This window comes from Muntiacus reevesi, chromosome 12 (genome assembly GCF_963930625.1).
Source record: "Muntiacus reevesi chromosome 12, mMunRee1.1, whole genome shotgun sequence".
Lineage (NCBI taxonomy): Eukaryota > Metazoa > Chordata > Mammalia > Artiodactyla > Cervidae > Muntiacus > Muntiacus reevesi.
In genome coordinates, this window is record NC_089260.1 from 47242400 (window position 1) to 47269391 (window position 26992).

At 40.5% G+C, this 26992-nt stretch overlaps 1 protein-coding gene across 1 annotated transcript in view; it reads left to right on the top strand.

Moving 5' to 3' along the window:
* Window positions 1–26992, top strand: part of CPA6 (carboxypeptidase A6) — a 273139-nt gene that overhangs the window by 111669 nt on the left and 134478 nt on the right. The window contains exon 4 of the mRNA XM_065902593.1: window positions 9760–9835. Coding sequence (XP_065758665.1) covers window positions 9760–9835 — 76 coding nt within the window. The remainder of the gene's footprint in view (window positions 1–9759; window positions 9836–26992) is intronic.

The following is a 26992-nucleotide window of genomic DNA, read 5'->3' on the forward strand; positions in this document are numbered from 1 at the left end:
CTTCCTCCAGTCCAGTGTTTCTCATGACGTACTCTGCATAGAAGTTAAATAAGCAGGCTGACAATACACAGCCTTGACATACTCCTTTTCCTATTTGGAACCAGTCTGTTGTTCCATGTCCAATTCTAACTGTTGCTTCCTGACCTGCATACAGGTTTCTCAAGAGGCAGGTCAGGTGGTCTGGTATTCCCATCTCTTTAAGAATTTTCCACAGTTTATTGTGATCCACACAGTCAAAGGCTTTGGCATTGTTCAATAAAGGAAAAGTAGGCATTTTTCTGGAGCTCTCTTGCTTTTTTGATGATCCAACAGATGTTGGCAATTTGATCTCTGGTTCCTCTGCCTTTTCCAAATCCAGACTGACCATCTGGAAGTTCATGGTTCACATACTGTTGAAGCCTAGCTTGGAGAATTGGAAATAGCATTACTTTGCTAGCATGTGAGATGAGTGTTTGCTGTTAAATGACATTAAATTTATTATATTGGTTTTCCTTATGTTATTCTTAAAAACATCCAAAATAAGTAAAATCACGTTATTGTGCAGCATGCTTTTGGTTATAAGCAGATGACTCGAACTGGCCTACAGAATAAAGAAAAATGTTACACTATAAATTTTACACTATATAACAGGAAGTTCAGAGGCAGGACAAGCTTGAAAACTGGTTGATTCTGTAAGATCATTAAAGACCTGGGTTCTTCCTGTCTCTCCATCCAATGGTCCAAAGAATCTGCTTCACCCCAAATTTCACTCTCTCCTTTATTATACTGCCATAGCAAGCAGGGTTACACATTGTTTATATTCAACAACAGAGTGGATCTTATTTTTCCTTAAACCTTGGAATATCAATCCTTTCCTTAAACCTAATTGAGTCCATTTATAGCACGTGGCCATCTCCAGACTTCCAGACTAACAAAAGCTGCCAGGGATATCCCAGCTCTAATTGGCTGACAAAACTCATTCCAGATATGGGGATGGGGTGTTTACGTGAGCAAGTCAGCTCTGTTAGGGTTTAAGGAGGGGAAATAGATTTAGGAGGGGCAGTTAAAAGCATCCACTACACTCATCTTATCTAATACCTTGTGAAGTGCAACATTAGAAACCCTTTTCCACATCTGATAAATTGTCTTTATTAAAAAACTGAACATGGGTAGCTTGTACCAATAAAGAAGCCATTACTATAAGACAATCTATGAAATTTTCCCTCTTTATTTTGTATAAATCATGGTTGTAGAAAATAATAGATTATCCATATGTATGTTTCAGATGCCAAAGAGCTACATGAGAAGAGAGGAAACAGTCCCAAACAGAGAACCTGATCAATGATTAGATTCAAATATATGTGAAAATGTTAAGAAATAAAAACACTACCAATAACCAAAGAAAGTTAAAAATATCCACGACTAAATCATGGGTTGTTTCTGATATTTACAGGGAAACACACTTGGAAAAGCAACTGATTTCAGCTCTTTAAGTTTTTTAAAGGGTGAGAAAAATATTTTTCTGTAGAGGTAATAATAGTAGCTACTATGCACTGAAAGGCTGTGAGACGTTAGGTGTTTCTCAGACAGGTGTTTCTCACCAGGGCTACGAGTATAAGCCCATCATGATAGGAACTATTGTATCCGTAGCACCCACCACTGTGCCTGGCATATAACATAACTTTAAAAAAGTGTGGTCAAGTGAAATTTCACAACCACAGCTGTAAAAGACACCTGTATCCCAGTGTCACTGCAGCACTATTTACAATAGCCAGCACGTGGAAGCAACCTAGATGTCCATCAGCAGATGAGTGGATAAAGAAGTTGTGGTATATATATACAATGGAATATTACTCAGCCATAAACAGAAATGAATTTGAGTCAGTTCTGTTGAGGTGGATGAACACAGAGTCTGTTATACAAAGTGAAGTAAGTCAAAAAGAGAAAAACAAATATCATATATCAATACATATATATATGGAAGCTAGAAAAATGGTACTGATGAACCTATTTGCAGATCAGCAATAGAGATGCAGACATAAGAGAACAGACTTGTAGACATAGTGTGGGAAGGAGAGGGTGGGATGAATTAAGAAAGTATCATTGAAACATATACCTACCACATATCCTTGAAATGGACAGCCAGTGGGAATTCGCAGTATAACACAGGAAGCTCAGGCTGGTATTCTGTGGAAACCTAGAGGGGTGGGAGGGACGTTCAAGAGGGAGGGGACATATGTATACCTATGACTGATCCATACTGATGTGAGGCAGGAACCAACACAACACTGTAAAGCAATTATCCTCCAATTAAAAATAAATAAGTTTTTAAAAAAGAAAAATTCTCACAAAAACCTCATGTGACAATATTTTAGCGTTTCCCCAATTAAGGATCAGGTATTGTTGGCTCTACATGTTTATACAGATTGGTCAAGTGGAGCAGCCCAGATTGGAATCCAGCCTGATTCTTTTATCTTTCCTGAATGAGAGGGAACTGGATCAGAGAAGATAATTTCAGTGACTTCGAGACAGGAATGAAAAACTGAAGTACTAGAATTTGTGTTCTTAATACCAGTGCATTTGTTAGGTTTAGAAAAGACATGTTCCAGATACATCAGATGATAGAAGTTTATCATGCTTGCTAAGTCACTTCAATCATGTCCAACTCTTTGCAACCCTATGGACTATAGCCCGCCAGGCTCCTCTGTCCATGGGATTCTCCAGGCAAGAAACTGGAGTGGGGGGCCCTGCCATCCTCCAGAGGATCTTCCCGACCAGGGATCGAACCTGTGTCTCTTATGTCTCCTGCACTGACACGCGGGTTCTTGACCACTAGTGCCACCTGGGAAGCCCAGAGGTTTATCAGGAAACACAGAAGAAGCGGGACTATTTCTAACACAGGTCCTGAAACCAAATAATCATCACGAAGAGCTGTGCATCCAGCGCTTGTGCTTCCTGATTGAGGACTTTGCCTCTGGGATTCCTCAGCAGTTCTGAGCCCAGTGCTGCTGCTCCAGACCCTGCAAACTAACTCATCTTTTGTTCTCTATGTCTCAAGGGCAAGCTCCCCATGACAGGATCTGACTGCGTCTGCTGTTGGCCACCAGCCGTAGAGGGAGCCCAGCTGGGCAGGACTCACTTGTCATGCCACCCTACCATCCACAGACTGTCTTTAGGTTAGGTGTCAAGTTAGGTATGGTCCCCAGGGAAGCAGTTATATGATACCAAGAAAAAGACAGCTGGAAGGGAGAGTGCAGACAGGTCACACATTCTGAGGCCCCCTGAAGGTCTGCTTCAAGCCAGTTCTTCTTGAGACTCTTATTCATTCTTCCGCTCAACAGATTAGAACAGGAGAGAATATGAAGGAAGGATGTGTCAGGAACTCCTAAAGTATTAATACCGGATCAAATGGGAAAATGCCAAAATGTAATAATAATATCAAACATCTATAATATCTGACTATATGTCAGGTACTACTCTAAGCACTTGACTTGAATGCTCCTTACACCCTCACTCATTGAATAGCCCATGAATTAAGTACAATTCTCCCCAATCCACTAAGAGAAGGACTGAGACACAGAGAGGTTAAGAACCTTGCCTAAGGCCACACAGATGATGTTGGCAACTTGCCTTCAGAGTGCATGATGCTACTGCCCTGCTATTTGTTTTAGTGGATAACTGAGCTTTGGAGAAAGAAAAGAAGAGAAAACTTACAGGTTCCAAACATTTGAGGGAAAAGAAAAACCAAAGCTGAAGTGGAAAGAAAAACAGATGCATTGTGGTCTGGGAGTCAGGACTTTAAAATGGGGCCCTCAAGCTGAGGATGGGGTTCCAATGCCAGCAGTGGGACAGACAGGAATGGGGTTCTAGAAGCAAGTCTGTATAAAGCAGAGAACCTCAAAACATCTAGAAAAACTTCCCACTCAGCTGGAAGAAATTGAGGAAGGTTTTGGTCTCCTAGGGATGTGGGTGTGGGAGGTACCTGTGTAATATTTTGATTTTTATAAACATGGATTCATATACTAGCTCTGTAACTTACAAGGAAATGTAGAATTTGGTGATAGCATTAATTGTGAAAGGCCATGCCAGGAACCAGAGGAAAAATCTGGAGCTTCACGTCTGTGTGTTTCAAAAAGAGGCTGAGGAAAAGGACTCTCAAATTGCCCATTTGTTGTTGTTTAGTCACTAAGTTATGTCTGACTCTTTTGTGACCCTATGAACTGTAGCCCACCAGGCTCCTCTGTTCATGGGATTCTCCAGGCAAGAATACTGGAGGGGGTTGCCATTTCCTTCTCCAGGGGATCTTCCTGACCCAGGGATTAAAACCTGCATCTCCTGCATTGTCAGGCAGGTTCTTTACCACTTAGCCACTTGGGAAGTCCCAAATTGACATAAACGGATGTTCTTGTGTAGTTGTGGTGTGGTCAAGGCATAGCAATGACTACAGCAGGCACTGAACTCAAACAATATAGTCTTTGCTGCTTTACTTTGTGACAAAAGTCAGAGAAAGACAAATGTTATATGTTTTCACTTATGTGCCTGTGTGCCTAGTCGACTACCCAATCATGTCTGACTCTTTGTGATCCTGTGGATTGAAGCCCGCCAGGCTCCTCTGTCCATGGGGATTCTCCTGGCAAGAACACAGGAATGGGTTTCCATCCCCTCTCTCCAGGGGAGCTTCCTGACCCAGGGATCAACCCTGGGTCTCCTGCATTGCAACTTGCAGGAGACTTATATGTGTGACTTAAAACAACAAGACCAATGAACAAATAAAACAGAGATAGACTCATAGATACAGAGAACAAGCTAGTGGTTACAACTGAGAGAGGTGGGGCAGAGGGGAGAAATAAGTGAAGGGGTTTGAAAGAAACTACTAGTTATAAATGGGTCACAGAGATCTACAACACAGGGAAGATAGTCAATATTTTGTAACTTTGGTGTGTTATCTATATAAAAAATTGAATCGCTATGTTGTGCACCTGAAAATAATATGTTGTAAGTCAACCATACTTCAAAAAATTTTAAATGTATATATAATTAAACTTAATTTTAAAATATAATGAAAAGACAACTGGGTGTTCATTCCCCCACTCCTGCAACGAGGACACTGAAACTCAGATTGACAGTAACAAGTTTGAGATGGCACTCTCTTACTGAATTGTCTTCTCTAAGATTACATTCTCAATAGACATTTTAAAATTTTTTTATTAAAATATAGTTGATTTACAATATTGTATTCATTTCAGGTGTACAGTGAAGTGATTTAGTTATGCACACACATGCATTTTTTATATTCTCTTTCATTAAAGGTTACTGCAAGACATTGAGTGAAAGTGAAAGTCACTCAGTGTTGTCTGACTCTTTGTGACCCCATGGACTATACAGTCCACGGAATTCTCCAAGCCAGAATACTGGAGTGGGTATACTATCCCTTCTCCAGGGGATCTTCCGAACCCAGGGATTGAACCCAGGGATTGAACCCAGGTCTCCCACATTGCAGGTGGGTTCTTCACCAGCCAAGTCACAAGGGAAGTTCAAGACATTGAGTACCTTGTGTTTTATGGTAGGTCCTTGTTGGTTATCTATTTTACATATTATAGTGGGTAGATGTTAATCCCAAACTTCTAATTTATCCCACCCTTTCCCCTTCGGTAATCATAAATCTGTTCTCTGTGTCTGTGAGTCTATTTTTGTTTTGTAAATTAGTTCATTTGTACCCTTTTTTTGGATTCTGCATATAAGCAATATTTGTCTTTCTGTCTGACTTCACTTAGTAGTTCATTAAACATTCAGTAATAGTTTCTTTTTAATTAATTTTTAATCAAAAGATAATTGCTTTACAATGTTGTATGGGTTTCTGTCATACATCAACATGAATCAGCCATTGTCAGACATATGTCCCCTCCCTCTTGAGCCTTCCTCCCATCTCCCAACCCATCCCAGCCCTCTAGGTTATAATAGTTTTTAAATCAATTAAATTTATTTACTCTTTTTCATGTGGTTGCTATGGTGCATAAGGGCTTCCTAGGTGGTGCTAGTGGTAAAGAACCTGTCTGCCAATGCAGGAGACGTAAGAGATGCAGGTTCAATCTCTGGGGTCAAGAAGATCCCCTGGAGGAGGGCATAGCAATACTTTCCAATATTCTTGCCTGGAGAATCCTATGGACTGAGGAACCTGGCAGGCTACAGTCCACAGGGTTGTGAAGAGTTGGACACAACTGAAGCAACTTAGCATGCACACATGGTACATAAGAATTAGTCATCAGATTTGCAACCAGACCTGATGCTAACATTACAACAAAACCTCATTTGTCCTGTAAGACAAAGGGAAAAAACATCAGTATAGCATTAGTGAATGCATATTAATAAATACTGGGAGATTACTTACCTGTTGTCTATACCACATCCTTAAACTGTAATTAAAAACATCTGTGCAATCTTTCTGGCAACTTTATGTAGGCGGAGTTAGAAACCTCTGACTTACAAAAGCCCGTACGTGTGAGCAGAGCAGCTGGTTGCCCACTCATGCCCCTAACCTTAACCTGCATTCAGACCTTTGAGTCTCTCCTTCTAATCCCAAAGGGCCTTAAAATGATGTTGCCACCTAGTGGTTGAAGAAAACTGATACATTATAAAGGATTGGGAAAATCTGGAGAAGGGAAGGGCAACCTACTCCAGTATTTTTGCCTGGAGAATCCCAGGGATAGAGGAGCCCGGCAGCTACCGTCTATGGGGTCGAAAAGTCAGACTTGACTGAGAGACTGACACTTTCACTTTATGAAGGAAGCCTCAGTTCATCTTCTTTGATAGTTGTGCACGGCTAGTTTTCCTAAGTTTCAGTAGCTACTTGACTTCCTGAAACTCTCCTGTCTGTGGTCCTCAGTTTTTGTTTTGCTGGTTTTGTTTAGCTGCTAAGTCATGTCTGAGTCTTTGCAACCGCATGGACTGCAGGACACACAGGCTCTCCTGCCCTTCACTGTCTTCCAGAGTTTGCTCAAACTCATGTCCATTGAGTTGGTGATGCTATCTAACCATCTCATCCTCTGCCACTCCCTTCTTTTTTTGCCTTCAGTCTTTCCCAGCATCAGGGTCTTTTCCAATGAGAAGCTCTTTGCATCAGATGGCCAGAGTATTGGAACTTCAGCCTTCCAATGTGTATTCATGGTTGATTTCTTTTAGGATTGACTAGTTTGATCTCCTTGCAGTCCAAGAATTATTGTTTACCACTTTGAAAAAGACTAGCTAACGGATCTAGGGAGAATAAGCTTTCTGTTTGGTAAAACAAATGGGGCACTTGGGAGGCACTGGTCTTACATGCTGAATAAAGAGCTCTTGGGTTTTGGTTACTGGCTAGTTACCAATATAATTTATGAGCTTACAAAAAAGTATGACATTTCATGGGCTTTGTGAAATAGCTTTCCTTATTCTCTGTTCTTTGATAAGTAATCAAACGATAATAAACACATTTCTCAAGTCACACCTGAAAATTTCTACAAGCTGAGATGAAGTGGACTTCTTGTGATAAAAATGACAAAACTGGGTTTGAACAATCACTTTCAGGGTTAATAATCCCCAGGTTGGTCTCCTTTTATTCTGTACTCACAGAGGAGGAACCAATTGCCAGGTTGAATTATCCATCATCTTAAAAAAAAAAAAAAAAAACTTCCCATGACTGTGAAACAGCTACAGATTGCTTTCTTTGCACTCTTGAGGAGCTGACAGGGCCCCAGATGGAGGTGTTTTTCAGCAAGCTGTCAAGCGATCCATCCCTCAAAAAACAACCATATCATCCATTGGAATTGTTCTTTGCTGAGAATTATATTGGGTCAGGTGGGAGAGGCCAGGATATTATGAATCCGGAAAACACAAAGGTCAGAGAAATGTGTAATAGAAATGAAAAAAAAGAATAAAAGAAGAGGTGTAATTACATTTAAATTCCAAAAGTCATATTTCAAGTGTTTTTTCACAGTGACTTGATTTTTTTTTTCCCTTTCCTTCTACTTTTTTATTCTTTCCAGGAAAATGGACTTTATGACACAGGCAGCAAGAGGTTGTTTGGTTTGATGTTTTTGAGGACTACAAAAGCCAAAGCTACAAAGCCATATTGAGTAGGAGTGTGTACAACATACTAAATTATCATTCAGCATGCCAGGGGTCTTTTAACTCGTAGGCCTAAGGAAGGTATAACAGGGTCATTTGAAAGCAGAAAGCAAAAATTATGGGAAATGGGCACACAGCCCTAAAGAATGACTGTCCAACAAATCCAAAGTCTCCCTTGGGCTCTGATGTCCTCCATATCAATCTTAACCTAGTCTTTGAGACTGCAATTCATCTAAGTGGTAAAACCATGGAAAAGCTCATAAATTCCATCCTTATTCTGGTACAACTTTGAGGCTGGAGAGAGAAGCTGTGGCTGAACTGCTAGAGTCTTTGTTTTGTGCTTTATATATGTGGTATTGATAACATTCTATTGTGGTCTGCAGTCATTGTAAAATGCCATTGAAGATAATGGAAAATACTCGTTCCTCTTATACTTCATTTTTCCTTACATTTCTTCTGGAAGCCAATTATTCTCAATGATCTCCTTTATACCAATCTGCTAATAAATATTTAGTAAGTTTCTACTCCATGAAAAACTCATTGAACAGCTGTGGGGCTTTTTACTATGATAAATTAATTTTTTTATTGAAGTGCAGTTGAATTACGGTGTGTTAGTTTCAGGCGTACAGCACAGTCATTCAGTTATACATGTATAGTTGTGATTATTATATACTAGAGTTGTGCTTCTCAAGCTCATCATGACAAAATTAGAAAGTGATAATACGTGTCTGGCGCACCTGGGGGAAAAGTACCACTGCAGAGAACTCTCTGGTGGAAAGCATGACACCTCTAGTCTTCTTAGGCGATTCAGAATCTGTAGACTGCTCAGATGTCATTTTAACTGTGAAAAATTTTTAATGGCTGTAAAAATTAATTTTAAGTTTTTATCACTTTCAAAATGTTGCATAACAAACCATCATGGAAAATAATATGAAAAAGAAAAAATATATATATATATGTATATAACTGAATGAAAGCTGTACACCAGAAACCAACACATTATAAATCAATTATATTTCAATAAAAATAAATTTAAAAAATAAAAATTAAATAACAAAAATTTCATAGCCATCGGCATTTAATGGCACACCCACAAACAATGGGGGCAGGGGGCTCCCTCCAGTTTGGTCTCACATAACAGTTGGTAAGCTGTGTATTCAAGAAATAAGATGCCTCTTAGAGATGGGCTTATATTTATGTTCTCAGTGTGGGAAGAATCCAAACCAGAAATGTTCCACTGTGTATGGATGTCATGGGTCCTCTTATCAAAAGTCACGTTCCCTTTCAGCATAAAGTTAAAATTTTTAAGTAGGCTTTTTTGCTTTTTTTTTTTTTTTTTTTCCTGTCATCAGGAATTTTCCTTCTCAGTATCTGCTCTGAGATATCATGGAAATTCTTATCCTGTTGCCACTGTTACTGTTTTTTTTTTCTTTTACCTTTCTCTGCTTGAGTGTGAATTTGTAATCTTCAAAAACTGATGGAAAACATGAATAGTTTTAAGACAGAGGGAAAAAAAGATCAAAACTATCACAGAGTACCAAGAAGGCAATAAAATTCCTACTGGCCAGTCTAAAATTTTTCTGATTTTCTAAATGCAGAGGCAGTTTTTTAAAAATATAGAAATGGCTGTATCTTTATTTTTGAAAGGTATACCTCACCATTTTTTCCCTTTTATTGTAGTGATAAGGTGATAAGATTTATTCCCAATACAGAAGAGGAAGCATTTGTACTGAAGAAAATATGCCACCAGCTGAAGGTAAGCAAGTGTCCACTCACTTGTCATCATGCTCATAATGTGTTTACAAGGCTTTGCTGACTGAGGCTGAATCACTGGACTTCAGTAGCCAAGGGAAGAAAACAATAAGAGATAACCTGGAAGTGCATTGAACGTATAGTTAAGGTTACTCCCAAATTTTATATATCTGACCAGTTTTCTATTTACTAGTCTATTTTCCATCTCCCTTAGTAGAATGTAAGCTTCATGAGAGAGCTTTTCTATTTTTGTTTGTTGCTCTGTTCTCAATGAGTGTCTTGAACATCAGAAGCTCAGTAAGATTTTCTTAATGAATGAGTGAATTTAGTTAGTAATTTTCCAGAGCTTCACTTCTCCTCCTTGAAATCTTCCTGCTGATCATCTAGACACTTTCTTCTAATTAAAACTTCAAACAGACATGAGTGGAGGAAAATAAGCTAGAAATTCAAGTTAATTAATTTTGCTATGTTTCAGTGAGTCCGATAAGAGAATTCTGTTGGCAAAGGTTGAATGACTTTGATTATTCAATCTTTGATGAATTCTATGGATTTTAGAGTTAGAGGATTTCTCTTCTCCCTATTACTATATATAATTGAGTGTTAACTTTAGCTAAAAGGTTATGATGAGAAATGGGGTTGATAGTCTCTTTTCCTTGCCTACCAAGCACAGAAGCATCCCATAAAGTTTGTGGTGCTCTAGCTTCATTTTAATGGAAAGGAAAGCAGATTTACCAGGGGGCCTCGTTAACCTCAGTGTGGGATAGACAAACAAGTGTCCTAGGACTGGCATACAGTTCTACCTGGAGATGGTGTTAGGGGGATGACAGAGGAAGCATAAATTTGGTAGCTTCTGGAGATATGTATAATTATCAGATTTTTGGTCTTTTATTTTTGGTTTGATGTTTCTCTTTCACATCTTCCCTTCAGATACTGACTTTACTTGCAAAAGAAGTTTATTTGAACTTTTATTGATTGCTTCCTTCCTCCTCATCCATGGTTCCTACACAGGCAGTGCCAATTTAAGTTGGGGGTCTCATGACAGGGGCTCATGAATGAGGATGCAGGAGTTTATTCCAAACTCCTGTGATTTTCTCCAATACCAGTGAGGCTGAGCTCACCAGGCATGTCCTAAGTCTCGTCTCCCCTTCAAAGGAATCTCTGATTCTGGGTACTGACATTGAGCTACCTCTGGTCACATATGATCATCAACCCCATTATAGATTTTTTTAGCAGCAATACCTGAACACTCTCTGAACAGTACCCCAGGGACTCAAAAGTTGCAGTGAAACAAAGCAAGGTTCAAGTAGAAGCTTCTGTCTCCACTGACATTGTGTGGTAGACATATCACTGGAAAAGTAAGAGTCCCCTTCATCTTAGTGTGCAGTATTTCAGGGAACAAATATTCTGAACCAAATATTGGGGAAAAAATTGTTCATCAAAGGACTTTTTCTCCATTTTGTGAATATGTTTAGCTGGTAGGCCTTATAGAGTTATGAAAATGAAATTGCATAGTTCTATATATGATAATCACTTACCATTATGAAAAGCAATAACATTATATCAGTGGGAACTGTGGGAATTCCTTATAAACTCATCAGTCATTGTAGATGAAACCAAAAGATGCTAAGCGTAGACAAGATGGTAGACCCTGATAACAGCACATTTACATTGTGACTTTTGGTACTTAAGAAAAACACAAAATCATATACAGAAAAAATGTGTACAGAAAAATACGTTCCTGTATATTGTTTTCATTTGGTCCTTAAGGAAAGGGAATAAACCAGAGGAAAAAATGATTTGGATGTGAAGGAGCTTAGAAGACAGTTGAGAGAAGGGGAAGGGACTGGTGAGGAAAGAGGGGAGCAGAGTGAAGAGGAGGGAGTTGGAGTTAATATTTCAAGTGGTGATGACACTCTGAGTCCACATCACAGACAGTTACATCCAGTCCCTCACAGTCACCACGTGATAGTCACAGTGCTAAGTGCTTTCCAGAATTGCCTCATTTCAACAACACAATGAATTGGGTATTGTTATTACTGCTGTGTTATGACCAACCTAGACAGCATATTAAAAAGCAGAGACACTACTTTGCCAACAAAGGTCTGTCTAGTCAAAGCTTTGATTTTTCCAGTAGTCGTGTATGGATGTGAGAGTTGGACCATAAAGAAGGCCGAGCACTGCAGAATTGATGCTTTTGAAATGCGGTGTTGGAAAAGACTCTTAAGAGTCCCTTGGACTGCAAGGATATCAAACCACTTAATCCTAAAGGAAATCAATCCTGAATATTCATTGGAAGAACTGATGCTGAAGCTGAAACTCCAACACTTTGGCCACCTGATGCGAAGAACTGACTCACTGGAAAAGACCCTGATGCTGGGAAAGATTGAAGGCAGGAGGAGAAGGGGATGACAGAGGATGAGATGGTTGGATGGCATCACCGACTCGATGGACATGAGTTTGAGGAGGCTCTGGGAGTTGGTGACGGACAGGGAAGCCTGCCATGCTGCAGTCCGTGGGGTCGCAAAGAGTCGGAATGACTGAAAAACTGAACTGAACAGACAGAGAAACTGGGAGAGACAGATAGAGGTTGAGGAACTTCCCAGGTCACAGTGCAGAACTGGAATACACATCTAGGCAGTCCAAACCTTCTAGAACCCAAGTCAGTCCACCTCCTGACTCCAGTCTGTGTTCGCCGACCCTAGTCACAATGGAGAGGGTTAAAGCCGAGTTTGCAGGGCAGTGGAGCCTGATCTCAGAATGTGATCAATATCGTGCTCTTACCTACTTTATTCCTTGAGTCAGGGGCTCACCAAGACCACCTCCAGTTTCAGTGATTGCTGGAGGACTCTTACGGCTCAGCCTATAAATTATTTTATTGGGCTGAAGTTTGAGGCCCAGAGCTTAAATAAATTTCTATCCAAAAGCGTCATGTTAACTTGATGTCATTTCTAAATTCATGTGATTTCATCCCGTAATCCTCTTGCACTGCTGAAAATGGCAATTCTGGCCAGGCAGAGAAAGCAGCCTGCAGAGAAGAAAGAATGTGACAGTCTGCCATCCGATGCCCTGTGGAGCTGGCGGGACAGAACTGGGGCCATTGTGAACAGCTCTTCAGCACACCCTGTGCACAGCCTCCACGGAGAGACAGGAGAGTTTGCAGAGGCTTTCAGCTGCCTTCTTTGCCTGCAGCATACCGTGCAGGCAGAATCCTAAGGTGGCCCCACAACGTCTACCCCATGGTGTACACATCCTGCATGATGCCTCCTCTGAGTGTGTGTGAAGGTCGGGGTGGGGGGCTGTTACTATGATAAGATAGTCATTCTCTTAATATATAATGCATTATGGGGCAGAAGGGAGATTACAGGGTGGGCCTGACCTAGTCAGGCAAGCCTCTTAAAAGCAGAGCGTTTTCTCCAGCCGTTCACAGACGAAGAAGTCAGAGAAGTGCTCCCACTGGCCTAGAATCAAGCTGCTGTGTTGTGAACCGAGCATGGGAGCCCCGTGATAAGGAGAGTGGCCACAAGGACATAAGAGCCATCCCCAGTGATAGGCAGCAAGGAGATGGAGATGTCAGTCCTATAACCATTAAGAATTCTGCCACAAGCATACAAACTTGGAAAATGACCCTGAGGTCCAGATGAAATTCCAGCCCAGCTTCTACCTTGATCTTTGCTTGGTGAAATCATGAAGAAAAAATCCAGCCAGCTGCATCTGGACTTCCAACCTATAGAATTGTAAGATGATAAATGGGGATTGTTTTAAGCTGAGCTTGTGGTCATTTGTTCTGCAGCAATAAAAATGAATAAGCACAGTAAGATAACATTTCTACATCTTGGGCTCTGATGGCTCTCGCTTTAACAGCATATATAAATGCTTTAGGACTTCCAAGGTGGGACTTGTGGTACAGAACCCACCTGCCAGTGCAGGAGATGTTAAGAGATGCAAGTTCAATCCCTGAGTCGGGAAGATCCCCTGGAGAAGGGCATGGCAACCCACTCCAGTATCCTTGCCTGAGAGATCCCACGGACAGAGGAGCCTGGCGGGCTATGGTTCATAGGGTTGCTCAGAGTCAGACACGACTGAAGTGACTTAGCACATGAACAAATGAACGCTCTAAGTTACTTTTTCTGTTTTCACTGGCTGTAACCAAGCATTTATGGAAAAATGAAAAACAATTGGAATATGTGCTTAGGCTAAATTCACAAGCCTTATTTAAAACCTGAACAAATGCAAAGTGTGTGTGCAATGCTGAATGGAATCTGAGAAGGTACTGCCAGAGCGTAGCTAATTAGACAGAGAACTGCTGTTACAAAGCTGGTTACTTTCCTAATTAAATTTTATGGTTTCGCTGAAGAATTAAAACAAGAAAGTTAAACAGAGAACCATGCCTCCAGAGAACTGGATTGAGAAAGCACTAACCAATTAAATTGTTAATTAAGAGCATAACCATGATTTAAATAAAATTATGATGGAAAGGGGACAGTTTGCAGGTGAGTAAAATTAAAGTCTGAACACCATGTTCTGCCTACATTTCTTCGCAAATTCGTTGTGCTCTGAAGAAACAAAAATGGCTTTATGTAAGATCACAAAGTTTCTCTAATAGAATTGACACAGCCTTGGTGAAAGAAAAACTAATGATGTTTATTTCCAATTTTCTCTCCAGAGGTCTCTAGGATAAAAAACTGCCCTGTGTCCAAAAGTTTATCATTTTTTCAAACTAAAACATGTCCTCGAAAATATTAGTTTTCTTGGTATCTCTGAGTGACATATCTAGAGTCATAAATTTCCATGGGGAAAAGCTGCACTTCATATGAGGCAGGGTTTATCCTTTCTCTTTGCTTAGTTGTGAACTTGGCTGCTTCCTCGCCCAGGTGTGACCTCCCTCCTCAGCATTGTGCTCTAGTTGACTGCTTTCTTCTTTAATCCTCCTTGGTACCCGCCCAAGTCATGCAGCTGGACCCACAGGAGTCCAGAACACCTGTGGTCCCGAGGAGCTCACAAGTTCAAACATCCAACTGGATGGTTTAATGGATTAGGAAACTTGTAAGAAAGAAAATGGATGATAGAATTCTTGCTGCGGGAGTTACTTGTTCTGAGTTTCATTAGAAACTGATTGTGCCATTAGAGGATCTCTTAAGCATTGCTATGAAAGACAGAAATCTAAGATGAGCTTTGAGATTTTTAGCCCTGGTATATACATACCTTCTCCCAGCTACTCCATCAAACACTAATCTAGGCACTGCTTTTAAAGGATTTTGCAAATGTAAGTAGGGTACCAAATGAGTTGATCTTAAAGTCGGGAGATAGCTCAGGTGGGCCTGACCTAATCAGGTGAACACTTTAAAATCAGAGTGCTTTCCCCCACATGATTGCAAAAAGCTGAAATCAGAAAGATAGACTCCTGCTGGCCTGGAGGAAATCAAACATATAGACTGAGAGCTGCCACATAGCAAGAAACTGCAGGAGGTCTCTAGTTTTTGACAGTTGACTAGAAGGAAAACAGGGACCTCAGTTCTACAACCACAATGAAGTAAATTTTACCAGCAACCAGTGAGAATGTAAGAGGACCCTGAGTCCCAGATGAGAGTGCATTTTAGGCTGACACCTTAATTGCAGCCCTGTGACACCCTAAGCAGAAAACCAAGCCACTTCTGACCTACAGAAATGGTAAAAAACTGAGCCACTATATTTATGGTAACTTAGCAATAAAAATCTAATAGAATAACCTCAAACAGCCAGTGGCTCAGTAAGTTAGCTGATGATACACACAGCATTTTGAATGACATTGAAAGATAAATGTGAAGAGACCAAAACTTTAATCTGTCAAAATGTTCCGGGCAGGAAATAGCATTTACATCTTTCTGTTAAAGGCTTTGTAAAGTAATGAAGCAACTTTGCTTTTGCTTTCTCTGGCATGATTTTTGAAAGAAAGCCTCTTATAACCCAGGCAAGATGTTCAAATGCAGTTATGGATTACATTTCAGGAATACAAACTTCAGAGGTGGTATACAGTTTTTTCTCCCTTTGTGTGGCTATTGGTAATTAGTAAACTCAATAACAGAAACACTAAGAGAAATAATACAATCTGTGGGAAAGACAGGAATACATTGGAAACATTCTTTCAAAAGTAAAAAAAAGAAAAATCCTACAGTATTCTTATTCTGATTACCCTGATCCTTCACTTCAGGTTGACAACATGACCGTGGACTAATGCCACTGTGTTTTATAATTTATTTTTAATTGGATGACATTTGCTTTACAATGTTGTGTTGGTTTCTGTTGTACAACAACGTGAATCAGTCATAAGTGTGTGTGTGTGTGTGTATTCCCTCTCTCTTGAACCTCCTTTCTGCCCCATCCCCATCCCACCTCTCTAGGTCATCACAGATCACTGGGTTGAGCTCCCTGTGTTATGGAGTAACTTTCCATTAGTTTTCTATATTACACATGGTAATGTGTCTGTTTCAAAGCTACTATCTCAACTGAACCCACCCTTTCCTTCCCAAACTGTATCTACAAGTCTGTTCTCTATGTGTGCATCTCTATTGCTGCCCTGCAAATAGGTTCATAAATACCATTTTTCTAAATTCCATATAAATGCATTAATATATGATATTTGTTTTTCTTTCTGACTTACTTCACTGGGTATAACAGGCTCTAGATTCATCCAACTCAGCTCAACTGACTCAAATTCATTCCTTTTATATGGCTGAGTAAGATTCCATTTATATATGTACCATATCTTCTTTATCCATTCATCCATTGATGGACATCTAAGTAGTTTCCACATCCTGGCTGTTTTAAATAGTGCTGCAATGAACATTGGAGCACATGTGTCTTTTTCAACTCTGGTTTCCTCAAGGTATAGGCCCAGTACTGGGATTGCTAAGTCATATGATAGTTTTATTCCTAGTTTTTAAAGGAATCTCCATACTGTTCTCCATAGTGGCTGTATAGATTACATTCCCACCAATGATGCAAGAGGATTATGTTTTCTCCACATCCTCTCCAGGGCTTATTCTTTGTAGATTTTTTGATGATGGCCATTCTGACTGGTGTGAGATGATACCTCATTGTAGTTTTGATTTTCATTTTTCTAACAATGAGTGATGTTGAGCATCTTTTCATGTGTTTATTAGCCATCTGTAAGTCTTCTTTGGAGAAATGTCTGTTTAGATCTTCTGTCTCTTTTTTGATTGGGTTGTTTTTCTGATATTGAACTGCATGAATGTCTTATATATTTTGGAGATTAATCCTTTATCATTTGCTTCATATGCAATTATTTTCTCCCTTTCTGAAGATCATCTTTTCATCTTGTTTATAGTTTCCTTTGCTCTGCAAAAGATTTTAAGTTTAATTAAGTTCTATTTTTTAATTTTTATTTTTATTTCCCTTACTTTAGAAGGTGGAATACCACTGTATATTTAAGTTTACCATGTTTCTTTTCTGTTTGCAAGACTTCTTAGTTTTGATCTTTAAACAACCTATTTTGAGATAAGTTTTTAAACTTTAAAAGTAGTTGACCTTATTGGATGATAGTAATTGTTATTCCTAAAGTGCTTGAAACTGGACAGTTTGAGAGGCCAGATCCAGTGCAGTCTCCCAAAGTAGGTGATCTCCACTGGGCTCATTCATCTACCTACCATCACTCTCATGGCTAGGGACTGGCTATGGGCTGGAATGGCAGGACATCTGGACCATGTGTCTCTTATGTCTAGGTAGCTAGTCCGGGTGTCATGGGGATCTAAAAGCAAACATACAAATCTTCTTAAATCCAAGTTCAAAACTCAGGACTTCTTCCACATTCTATCAGCCAGAGGAAGTCAAATGGCCAACCCAGACTCAAGGTTCAACAGACTCCAGTTCTTGATTAGATGATTGCAAGGTGTGAACTGTGAGCTTTCGGATGGCACTAGTGGTAAAGAACCTGTCTGCCAATGCAGGAGACATATGAGACTCAGGTGCAGTCCCTGGGTTGGGAAGATTCCATGGAGAAAGGGAATGGCAACCCACTCTAATATTCTTGGCTGGAGAATCCCATGAACAGAGGAGCCTGGTGGGTTACAGTTCATGGGATCACAAAGAGTCAGACATGACTGAAGTGACTTTGCATGTCTGTATGCATGCAAGATATGAATACAGACATGAGAAAAATGTGTGGCCGTTTTTATAAGCAACCTCAAACCCCACACATACATATCCTTTCCAGTCTGCACCAAATATGAAGTCAAAGATGACAGTCACTATCTTGTCTGTAGTCTCGCTGCCACTACCTTGATTCTGGTCTTATGGTCTCCAGCCTGGTTTTCACTCATCTCCCAAACTGCCTTCCCATCACTCACATATGACTTCTATTTGTTCCCCATAGTGTAGTCAAGGTGATCTTTCTGAAGTGAAAACTGACCACGTCATATCTCTACTTAAAGCTTTTGAAGTGTTCCCCATTGTCAAAACTGGAAAAGACCCTGATGCTGGGAAAGATTGAGAGCAGGAGGAGAGCAGGGTGACAGAGGATGAGGTGGTTAGACGGCATCATTGACTCAATGGACACGAGTCTGAGCAAACTCTGGGAGTTGGTGATAGATGGGGAAGTCTGGCATGCTGCCGTTCATGGGGTCACAAAGAGTCGGACATGACTGAGCAACTGAACAACAACTCATTGTCAGTAGCAGTATTTCTAGTCCAGGCTGTACACTGAGTCTTCTTGGAAGCTGATATCTGGCCCATATCTGTCAGAGTTCAGATTCAATTCTGATAACCAAGGCTCAAATTCCAGATGAACCTTGGTTATTAGAGTGTTTTTAAAAGCTCCTTAGGTGCCTTCACAGGTAATAAGGAGAATCAAGCACTGGCCGAGTGTATAAACTTCAAACTCTTTGGCATGACACACAGATCCCTTGAAAACCCCACCTGGCCTGCCTCTTTAGCATTTCTCATCATCCATTATGTCCTTGGCTCAGTGCTCAGAACCCTTGCTGTACTGACCTGACTGTCGTTTCTCTCCAAGGGGCCTTTTCTAAGCTATTCCTCCTGTCTGGAATGCTCTTCTCCTCTTTGCCCTACTCGTAAACATCACTCACCTTTGAAGATTAGGCTAACACTTAGGGTTCTCCTTGAATCCTGACCCTCTACAGACAGTATATCTGGGCATCTATGTCACTTTGTACTTAACCAACATCTTCCCTGCCCCAGTCCATCCCAATGGAATGAGTTGCTTACAGATTTGCAACTTAGTAGATGCCTGAATTTCTGTCAGTGCATTTAACTCCTGGGTTGGGAAGATCCCCAACCAGGAGAAGGAAATGGCAACCACTCCAGTATTCTTACCTGGAGAATCCCATGGACAGAGGAGCCTGGCAAGCTACAGTCTGTGGGGGTCACAGGAGTCGGGCACGACTGAGCATCTAAGCCCACACACACAGGGAGGGATTGATGGGAAAGAAATGAGTGAGTCTTCCATTGGTGCTAAAGAAGTGCATAGCCAGGCACGCACTCCTAGGAACGTGGCCCAGCCAAAACATACAAGAGACCGTTACTCCTTCCAGACCACCCTTTGGGCTTCACTTTTTTTTCCTGTCCTTTGTAAATCACCCTTTGTATTTATTCTTATAATTTCACCCAAAAAATAAGAAGAATTGAAGGGCGTGACTTTTGCTTTGTCAAATGCGAATCTATTTCTGCTTTTAAAGGACATGAACATGGGATCAAGGATGTGGGAATAGATGAAGTTCTTGTTCAAGGGCAGAGATGAAGCTTTTTAGTGACTGAGAGGTTTCTGATCAAATGTATAGACTATATTTTGGTGCCATTTCCTAGACCCATGAACTTACAATAGCCTATTCATCAGCCACAGTTACAAAGACTTGGTTTGGTTTTAGAAGTTTCCTGTTTTCTACTATATTTTTTTCTCTAGTTACATAAATGTGGAGTGATTTCCCCTGCCTTACATGGTTTTAGAGATCATTTTTGGTGAGAAAGATTGAACCTCATTTTAAAGAAAAGGGCACCAGCATATAAATGAGTACCAGTGACTCAAAGGGGTGGAACATCACCATCCAAACACATGTATTAAATATTTAACCATGTGAGGTCTTATACACGTCAGTTGGGAAAAGCAGTTAGCATGGTGATGAATGAGAGTATAACCCTTGGAGATAGACTTTCTGGGTTCATATCCAGGCTTTCATGTTGTATGTGTGCGTACTCAGTCATGTCCGACTCTTTGCGACCCCATGGACTGTAGCCCACCCAGCTCCTCTGTCCATGAGGTTTTCCAGGCAAGAATACTGGAGTAGGTTGCCATTTCCTTCTCCAGGGGATCTTCCCAACCCAGGGATCGAACACACATCTCCTGTATCACCAGGCAGATTCTTTACCACTGAGCCATCTGGGAAGCCCTTTCATGTTGTATGTGTCAGCAAATTACCTGATTTATCTGTGCCCCTACTTCCTAATCTGTAATGTAGGAAAATTCAGAAAGAGTGATTATTCCCACACTTGGGTTACCCTATAGCTGACACATATGTTAATATATATGTATACTGCAGTTATTTTTGGCATGCTATGTCTCCCTCAGTAGACTGAGAACCTTTTGAGAGCAGAGAATACTTGCCATTCTTCTTTGGGTGGAATCAATGTCTGATGTTCCCTAGTACTTGGCTGTAGTAAACATTCAACAAACCTTGCAGGAATAAGCAGATGTCATTCATTCATCTACTTGCCTATCATTATAATGCAAGCTACTCTAACTTGGATTGTAATCAAGAACATATGTATGACTGAATATATTTTAAACAGGATCCAAAAGATGATCATCGTAGATCATCTTTTGGATCGAATGATGGGTTAAAGGGAGTATCAAGAAATAGGCAAAGGTGTGAGGCAAAGGAAATTATCTGTCTCTTCAATTACAAAGGAAGTTTGATGAGGGAAGTAGGATCTCTCTAAAAGCTTGATGTAAGTTTCTTGAGAGAACATCATTAAGTTCTGCCACATTATGCTAGAGGCTCAGGTCACTTTAGAATTTTGCCTTCAGGTGTTGACTAACTCAATGACTACAGTAATGGTAATAGTCAGAAATATTTCAATTTGAAAATTAGATTTCAGGTGTTCTTGGAGTCTATTTGTTCTGCTTAGTAAAAAATGTCTGTATCTCTTTAAGGTGCTGACATTCTTGATGAGCTTGATGAACAAATCCATGCCTTTCTTATAACCTAAAAACAGTTATTAGGGATGCCTATGTGGCAGTTCTCTGTGCCCTAAAAAAATTCAGAGCAGCTTCTGCATATTCATCAGCCACCACCACAAAGGCTTGACTTGATTAAAGACATTTCCTGTTTTCTACCATTTTGTTTTCATAGCTGTGTAACTGTGGAGTGATTGAAATTCCCATGGTCCCACAGATACATCTCTTAGATCTTTTCCTGATAATTGCATTTGCTTTGAGGCTATCTGATCATAAGTGTTCTGTTCTCTCACATTTTAGTCACATTTTGAAAGTGGACTGTGATCTGGGCTGAAAGTCAGCCTCAGATTTTTGAGAAAGAAGAAAGGAGACGGTCCAGAGGGCACAATCATGATCTCACAGGGAGAAGATACTGACCCCGTGCAGGGATCAGTGATCTTTAAGAAGTCACATGTCTTATTTGTTCACATGTCTTGTTTGTTCACTCCCTTAGAGAACGTTGGGATCATAGGCAAAAGACATCCCTGTGTTGGTGGACACGTCTGAACCTGGCGGTGATCCAATGAGGGAGCAAGCCCTGCACTCTCAGGAAGGAGTGACTAGATGCGAGATAAACAATGGAAGGGCAGGATGTGTTCTTCTCTCATTCAATAGTTCCCCCTTCCTTGTCCTAAAACCCCAGTCACCACCAGGAGCCTGGCTTAGAATAGACAGTTCACTGGTTTAGTCAATAAGATCAGCCAAGGTTCAGTCAGAAACCACACTAATAATTTGAACAGAAAAATTTCATGTAAAGTATTGTGTTGGCCAAAATGTTCATTCCACCAGATGTTATGGGAGAATCCAAAGGAGATTTTTGGCCAACCCAATAGCATTAACTTAGTAAAAGATGACTAACTACTAAAAGGCATAAGAGAGAAAATACAAGTACAGAGATCACTGCACTGCACTTGTACTCGCTACCCCTGGGACAGGAAAGAAACTGAGGAAGGGACTAAGAACTTGACAGTGTTTTTCACCACCCCCCACCTCAAAGCAGAGATTCAGTCCCCCTTGGACTCAGTGGTTCTCCAACAGGTGGAGAAATTAGCCAGGATACCTGCAGGCCAGATCTGGTCCAAAGGAAGCTGTTAGCTGTGGGGGCCAAAAATCCTGAGACAGTAAGTGCAACTAGGACTCACATGAGTCAATTTGGGTGGCTCAGACCGTAAAGAATCTGCCTGCAATGCAAGAGAACTGGCTTCAATCCTTGGGTTGGGACGATCCCCTGGAGAAGGAAATGGCAACCCACTCCGGTACTCTCGCCTGGAAAACCCATGGACAGAGGAGCCCGGCGGGCTGCAGTCCACGGAGTCACAAAGAGTCGGACACGACTGAGCAACGTATACACACACACGACTCACATATGCCACCAAACGCAGTGACATGGGAGGGGAGAAAGCACACGGGAACCAGAAGAGGCTCCCCGCCTCTGCTGTATCTCTGCAGCCCTCTCTTGACAAAGCCTACACTGACCAGCCACCAGAGGAGACACGTTTACAGGGCCCAGCTTCAGTATCACAAAGCAGGACAAAAAGAGGGTGGACTTGCAGTTAAAAGGCAGTATATTAATAACACAACACCTTTGCTTTAGCCTCAGAGATATGGCAGTTAACAAGATAAATTAAGGTCCTTATTCTCACTTAACCCTATCATCTGAAGAGAAATAGAAGTAAAAGGTCATGTCAGGGAGTAGCTATTAAAGTGTTAGTTACTCAGTTGTGTCTGAGTCTTTGCGACCCCATGTACTATAACCCTTCAGGCTCCTCTGTCCATGGGATTTTCCAGACAAGACTACTGGAATGGGTTGCCATTTCCTTCTCCACAGGATCTTCCCCACCCAAGAATTGAACCCAGGTCTCCTGCCCGGCAGGTGGATACTTTACCATCTGAGCCACCAGGGAAGCTGTAATAAAAGATGACTTCAAATCCCTCCACCCACCAAAAAAGGAGAGAGAAGGGATTTAACAGTTCTTCACTTACTATGTGCCAGACATTCTAAGCATCAAATATGTATCATGTAATCTCTGCAATTTAAAGATTGGGATTATTATCCCAGTTTTTAGGTGAAAAAAATGAGTCATCCTGCATCCATTTCACAAAAGACTTTTTTAATTTAAAGGATTTCCTTTTGAACATGATTTCAGGAGGTTTCACCTGACATCTTTATCAGGTTTGGAAAAAAAAGCTTTTGCTGAGATTATTCGGGCAGCCAGCTGAGATCAAGAAAGAACACTGAGATGTGGATGTGCTAAAAGGGGGAGTCCGGATGGAAGGAGCTGGGGGCTTGCCACGGACAAATCTGGCTCCCTTCACAATATTATCTAGAAGTGCTGTGGGCCCAGACTGTGAGCCATCTCTCCTGCCGCCCCAACAACAAGCCTGCTTCTTTATTTATTGATTAATAATGTGTTCAAACCATCTCAGCACATTTTATTTTAGTATATCTAAATAATTGACATCAAACATTAAAAAATTATTTTTCTACTATGACTATGTGAATAATGGACAAGCAGCTAAGAGACTGGAGGAGACACAGTGGCAGCAAATGAGGTCTTTCTGTTTTAGCAAATGTAAAGTTGACTCTGCATATCACAGATCTTATCATTTATCATATGTATTTCAAAAATATCAGGCAAAACAATTGATAGACTATGAAGGAAACACAAACACTGATTTTGGCATAACTATTTCTTGGGGTCACCTGATCTCTTCTAAGAGTACCAGAGTCCTTATTGGTCAAGAGATCAATTGATCAGAGTTGATCAAGATAAATGATGTATACTAAAGGTTGACTTTCACAGCACTAAAGATATTACCTAGGATAACCTATTCTTTCATAAATTATACAAATGACATCTAAATCATACAATCATAAGTAGATTCAATCTCAGATAAGGAATGTAAGAAACATAGCCATAAGGGATAATTCTCTGACCAATAATATCTAGCCTCATCCTCTTCATCAAACCTATGCTTATGGTTTCCAGAAAATGTCCATGAAGCTGGGGTTATGACCAGAATTCCAGATAACTCTAATTAAATAGTAGATGGTAAAGAATCTGCCTACCAATGCAGGAAACTCAAGAGATGCAGTTTCGATCCTGGGTCAGGAAGATCCCCTGGAGTGGGAAGTGGCAACCTACTCCAATTTTCTTGCCTGGAAAGTTCCATGCACAGAGGAGCCTTGCAGGTGACAGGGCTGCACAGAGTCAGACATGACTGAGTAACTGAGCACTCAGAAACACAGAAGTTAAAGTTATCTTAAGGACAAATGCAGAGTATGCTTACAAACTTTTAGACTATATGTCACACAGAAGGGAAAAAAATCAAAGACCATAGTGAAATATGAGTTTATCACTAACAAGCAATGTAGAGTTAAACATCTGTAAGCTGATGTGCCTATTAGGGTGCAAGGCTGACAGTCCTTATTGATCCAGCTTCCCTGGTAGCACAGACAGTAAAGAATCTACCTGCAATGCAGGATACCTGGGTTCCATCCCTGGGTCGGGGAGTTCCCCTGGAGAAGGGAATGGTAACCCACTCCAGTATCCTTGCCTGGGAAATCCCATGGACAGAGGAGCCTGGCAGCCTACAGTCCATGGGGTGGCAAAGAGTTGGACACAACTGAGTGACTTTTACATTGATCCTATAGCTCTAAGGAAAGTAATTGCAAATATCCAGAATATTAGCATGTATTGGTTCTTTTCTTTGTTTACAGAAAGGTATCACAAGAAGGAGCTAAGTTCAGGCAGGAACTGACCAGTTTACAAACAGAAATGAAAAGAAATTGGGGGAATAAAAAGGCAAGAAAATCAAACTGCTTCTAGATTCTAAATGGAGGGAAATAAAACTGAAATAGCTTTTCAGAAAAAAGGGTCCATTAAGATTTCTCAGATTTTCAAAGTGACATTTTTTTAAGATTTTTTTAAAAAAATATGGACCATTTTTAAAGTCTTTATTGAATTTGTTACAGCATCACTTCTGTTTTATGTTTTCGTTTTTTGGCCCCAAGGCATGTGAGATCTTAGTCCCTGACCAGGGATCAGACCTCCACCCCCTGCACTGGAAGGCGAAGTCTTAACCACTGGACTGCCAGGGAAGTTTCTGCAGTGACTTAGATCGAGTTTTTTCTGCCTTTCCACTTCAGCCTATTTTTTCCAGTACCCTCAAAGTGGCTCCCGTTGAGTGAGGAGCAGGGACAGTGACCAGGACCAGGAAGCCAAAAATTATAATAAAATTTGAGAATTATGTTTAGATTTAGGATTTGGTTACAGAGTCTATCTAGTTTCTGAGAGATAGTCCAAAATCTCATAGACCTGACCCAAAAAGATGTTAAAAAAGTATCAATATCAAACGGTCATATTTGTTGGGCAAAAGTAAAGCAGGAAGAACACTGAAAGACATGCAGTGTAATTTTAAACAGAATGGTCAGAAATACATCATTAAAAAGATGGCCTTTGAGCAAAGGTTTGAAGGAGGTAAGGGTAAGTTTTACTCCTACACCTTTGGGAATACCCACTCCTTTCATATTTACCTGTCAAAAGGACCAGTCCCGGATGCTAACTCATGAGAAGCTTTTGCCAACTGCCAGGAATAGATGCATGCATTCTCCTTGAGCCCATGAAGAACTCTGTTATTCTCTCATACAATCTGTTCTCACATTCTTGTTTTCTTACACACAAGTTCTCATTCACTTGTGAGTTTAGGGGAGTGACAAACCCAACTTGATAAGAATAACCTAAGGTTAATAAATTGTAGCTCTCTTTTCCTTAACCCCACACAACCTCCATCACCTCTTGATGTATTTTTATATTGGCGATTGACATTTCTCAACATCCTTTTACACTTTCCAACCAAACTGCTGTTTATACACCCCTTCCACACAGAAATACTACCTTTCATGCCTCATATACAAAGAATGTGCTTCCCAGGTGGCTCACTGGGAAAGAATTTGCCTGCCAATGGAGGAGACGTGGGTTTGATCCCTGGGTTGGGAAGATCCCCTGAAGGAGGAAATGGCAACCCATTCCAGTGTTTGTGCCTGGGAAATCCCATGGACAGAGGAGCCGGGCAGGCTGTAGTCCATGGGGTCGCAAAGAGTCAGACAGGACTAAGTGACTGAGCACATACATGTATAAAAAGGATACATTTTTATAAGATGTATACTATGTTTGTTAATACAAAGGATGAAAAATGTTAATGACACCCACAGGCTTGACTTGAGTCAAGGGGACAGAATGGTATATAGACAAAAAGAGACAGACTTAGACAATAAGACAGTTTGAAGGCAAAACCACAGCGAAACAAAGCAATTACAGAATTTAGGTTCAATTTAATCTGAGGTTAACAGGAAGGCTATAGAGAGAAGATAGTGCTTAGCGATTCAAGTGCTTGCTTATTCTCAAAGAAAAAGGGTAGGGGAAAAAACCTGACTTGCCTGGGAATCATTTGCAGACAATCTCACTGAATATACACCACCAGTAACTCCAGATTGTCTGAAAGGAAACTTAGTAAATACTGACCACAGATCTGAATGCTTCCAATACTCTTCAAAGAATCTCTGTTTATTTAATGTTGTTTAACAAAAATTCATGGACATGCGTTAGTAACTGTCGGTTTCATTCAAAATCCGTTTTGAAACTGATAGAGGCTTTCTTTCTTTTAATAACAACTTCATTCCTCTTGGAAAACCATAATCCTGAAAGAAGTATGTTAAAGTACGGGACAAACTCTTTCAAGAATAAATAAGTTTGTAGTTTAAATTTGAATGGATTTCTAAATGTTTCTTCTCAAGGAATTTTGTAAGAATAATTGCTAAAATTAAAACAGCTCAGGGACAAATCCTGTAGCCATCTCTACTTGAGAGGTGAAGAGTACCTGCATATAATTGCAAGCTCAGAGTGAGCCTCTGTACTTAAATGGAAACTTTTCAGG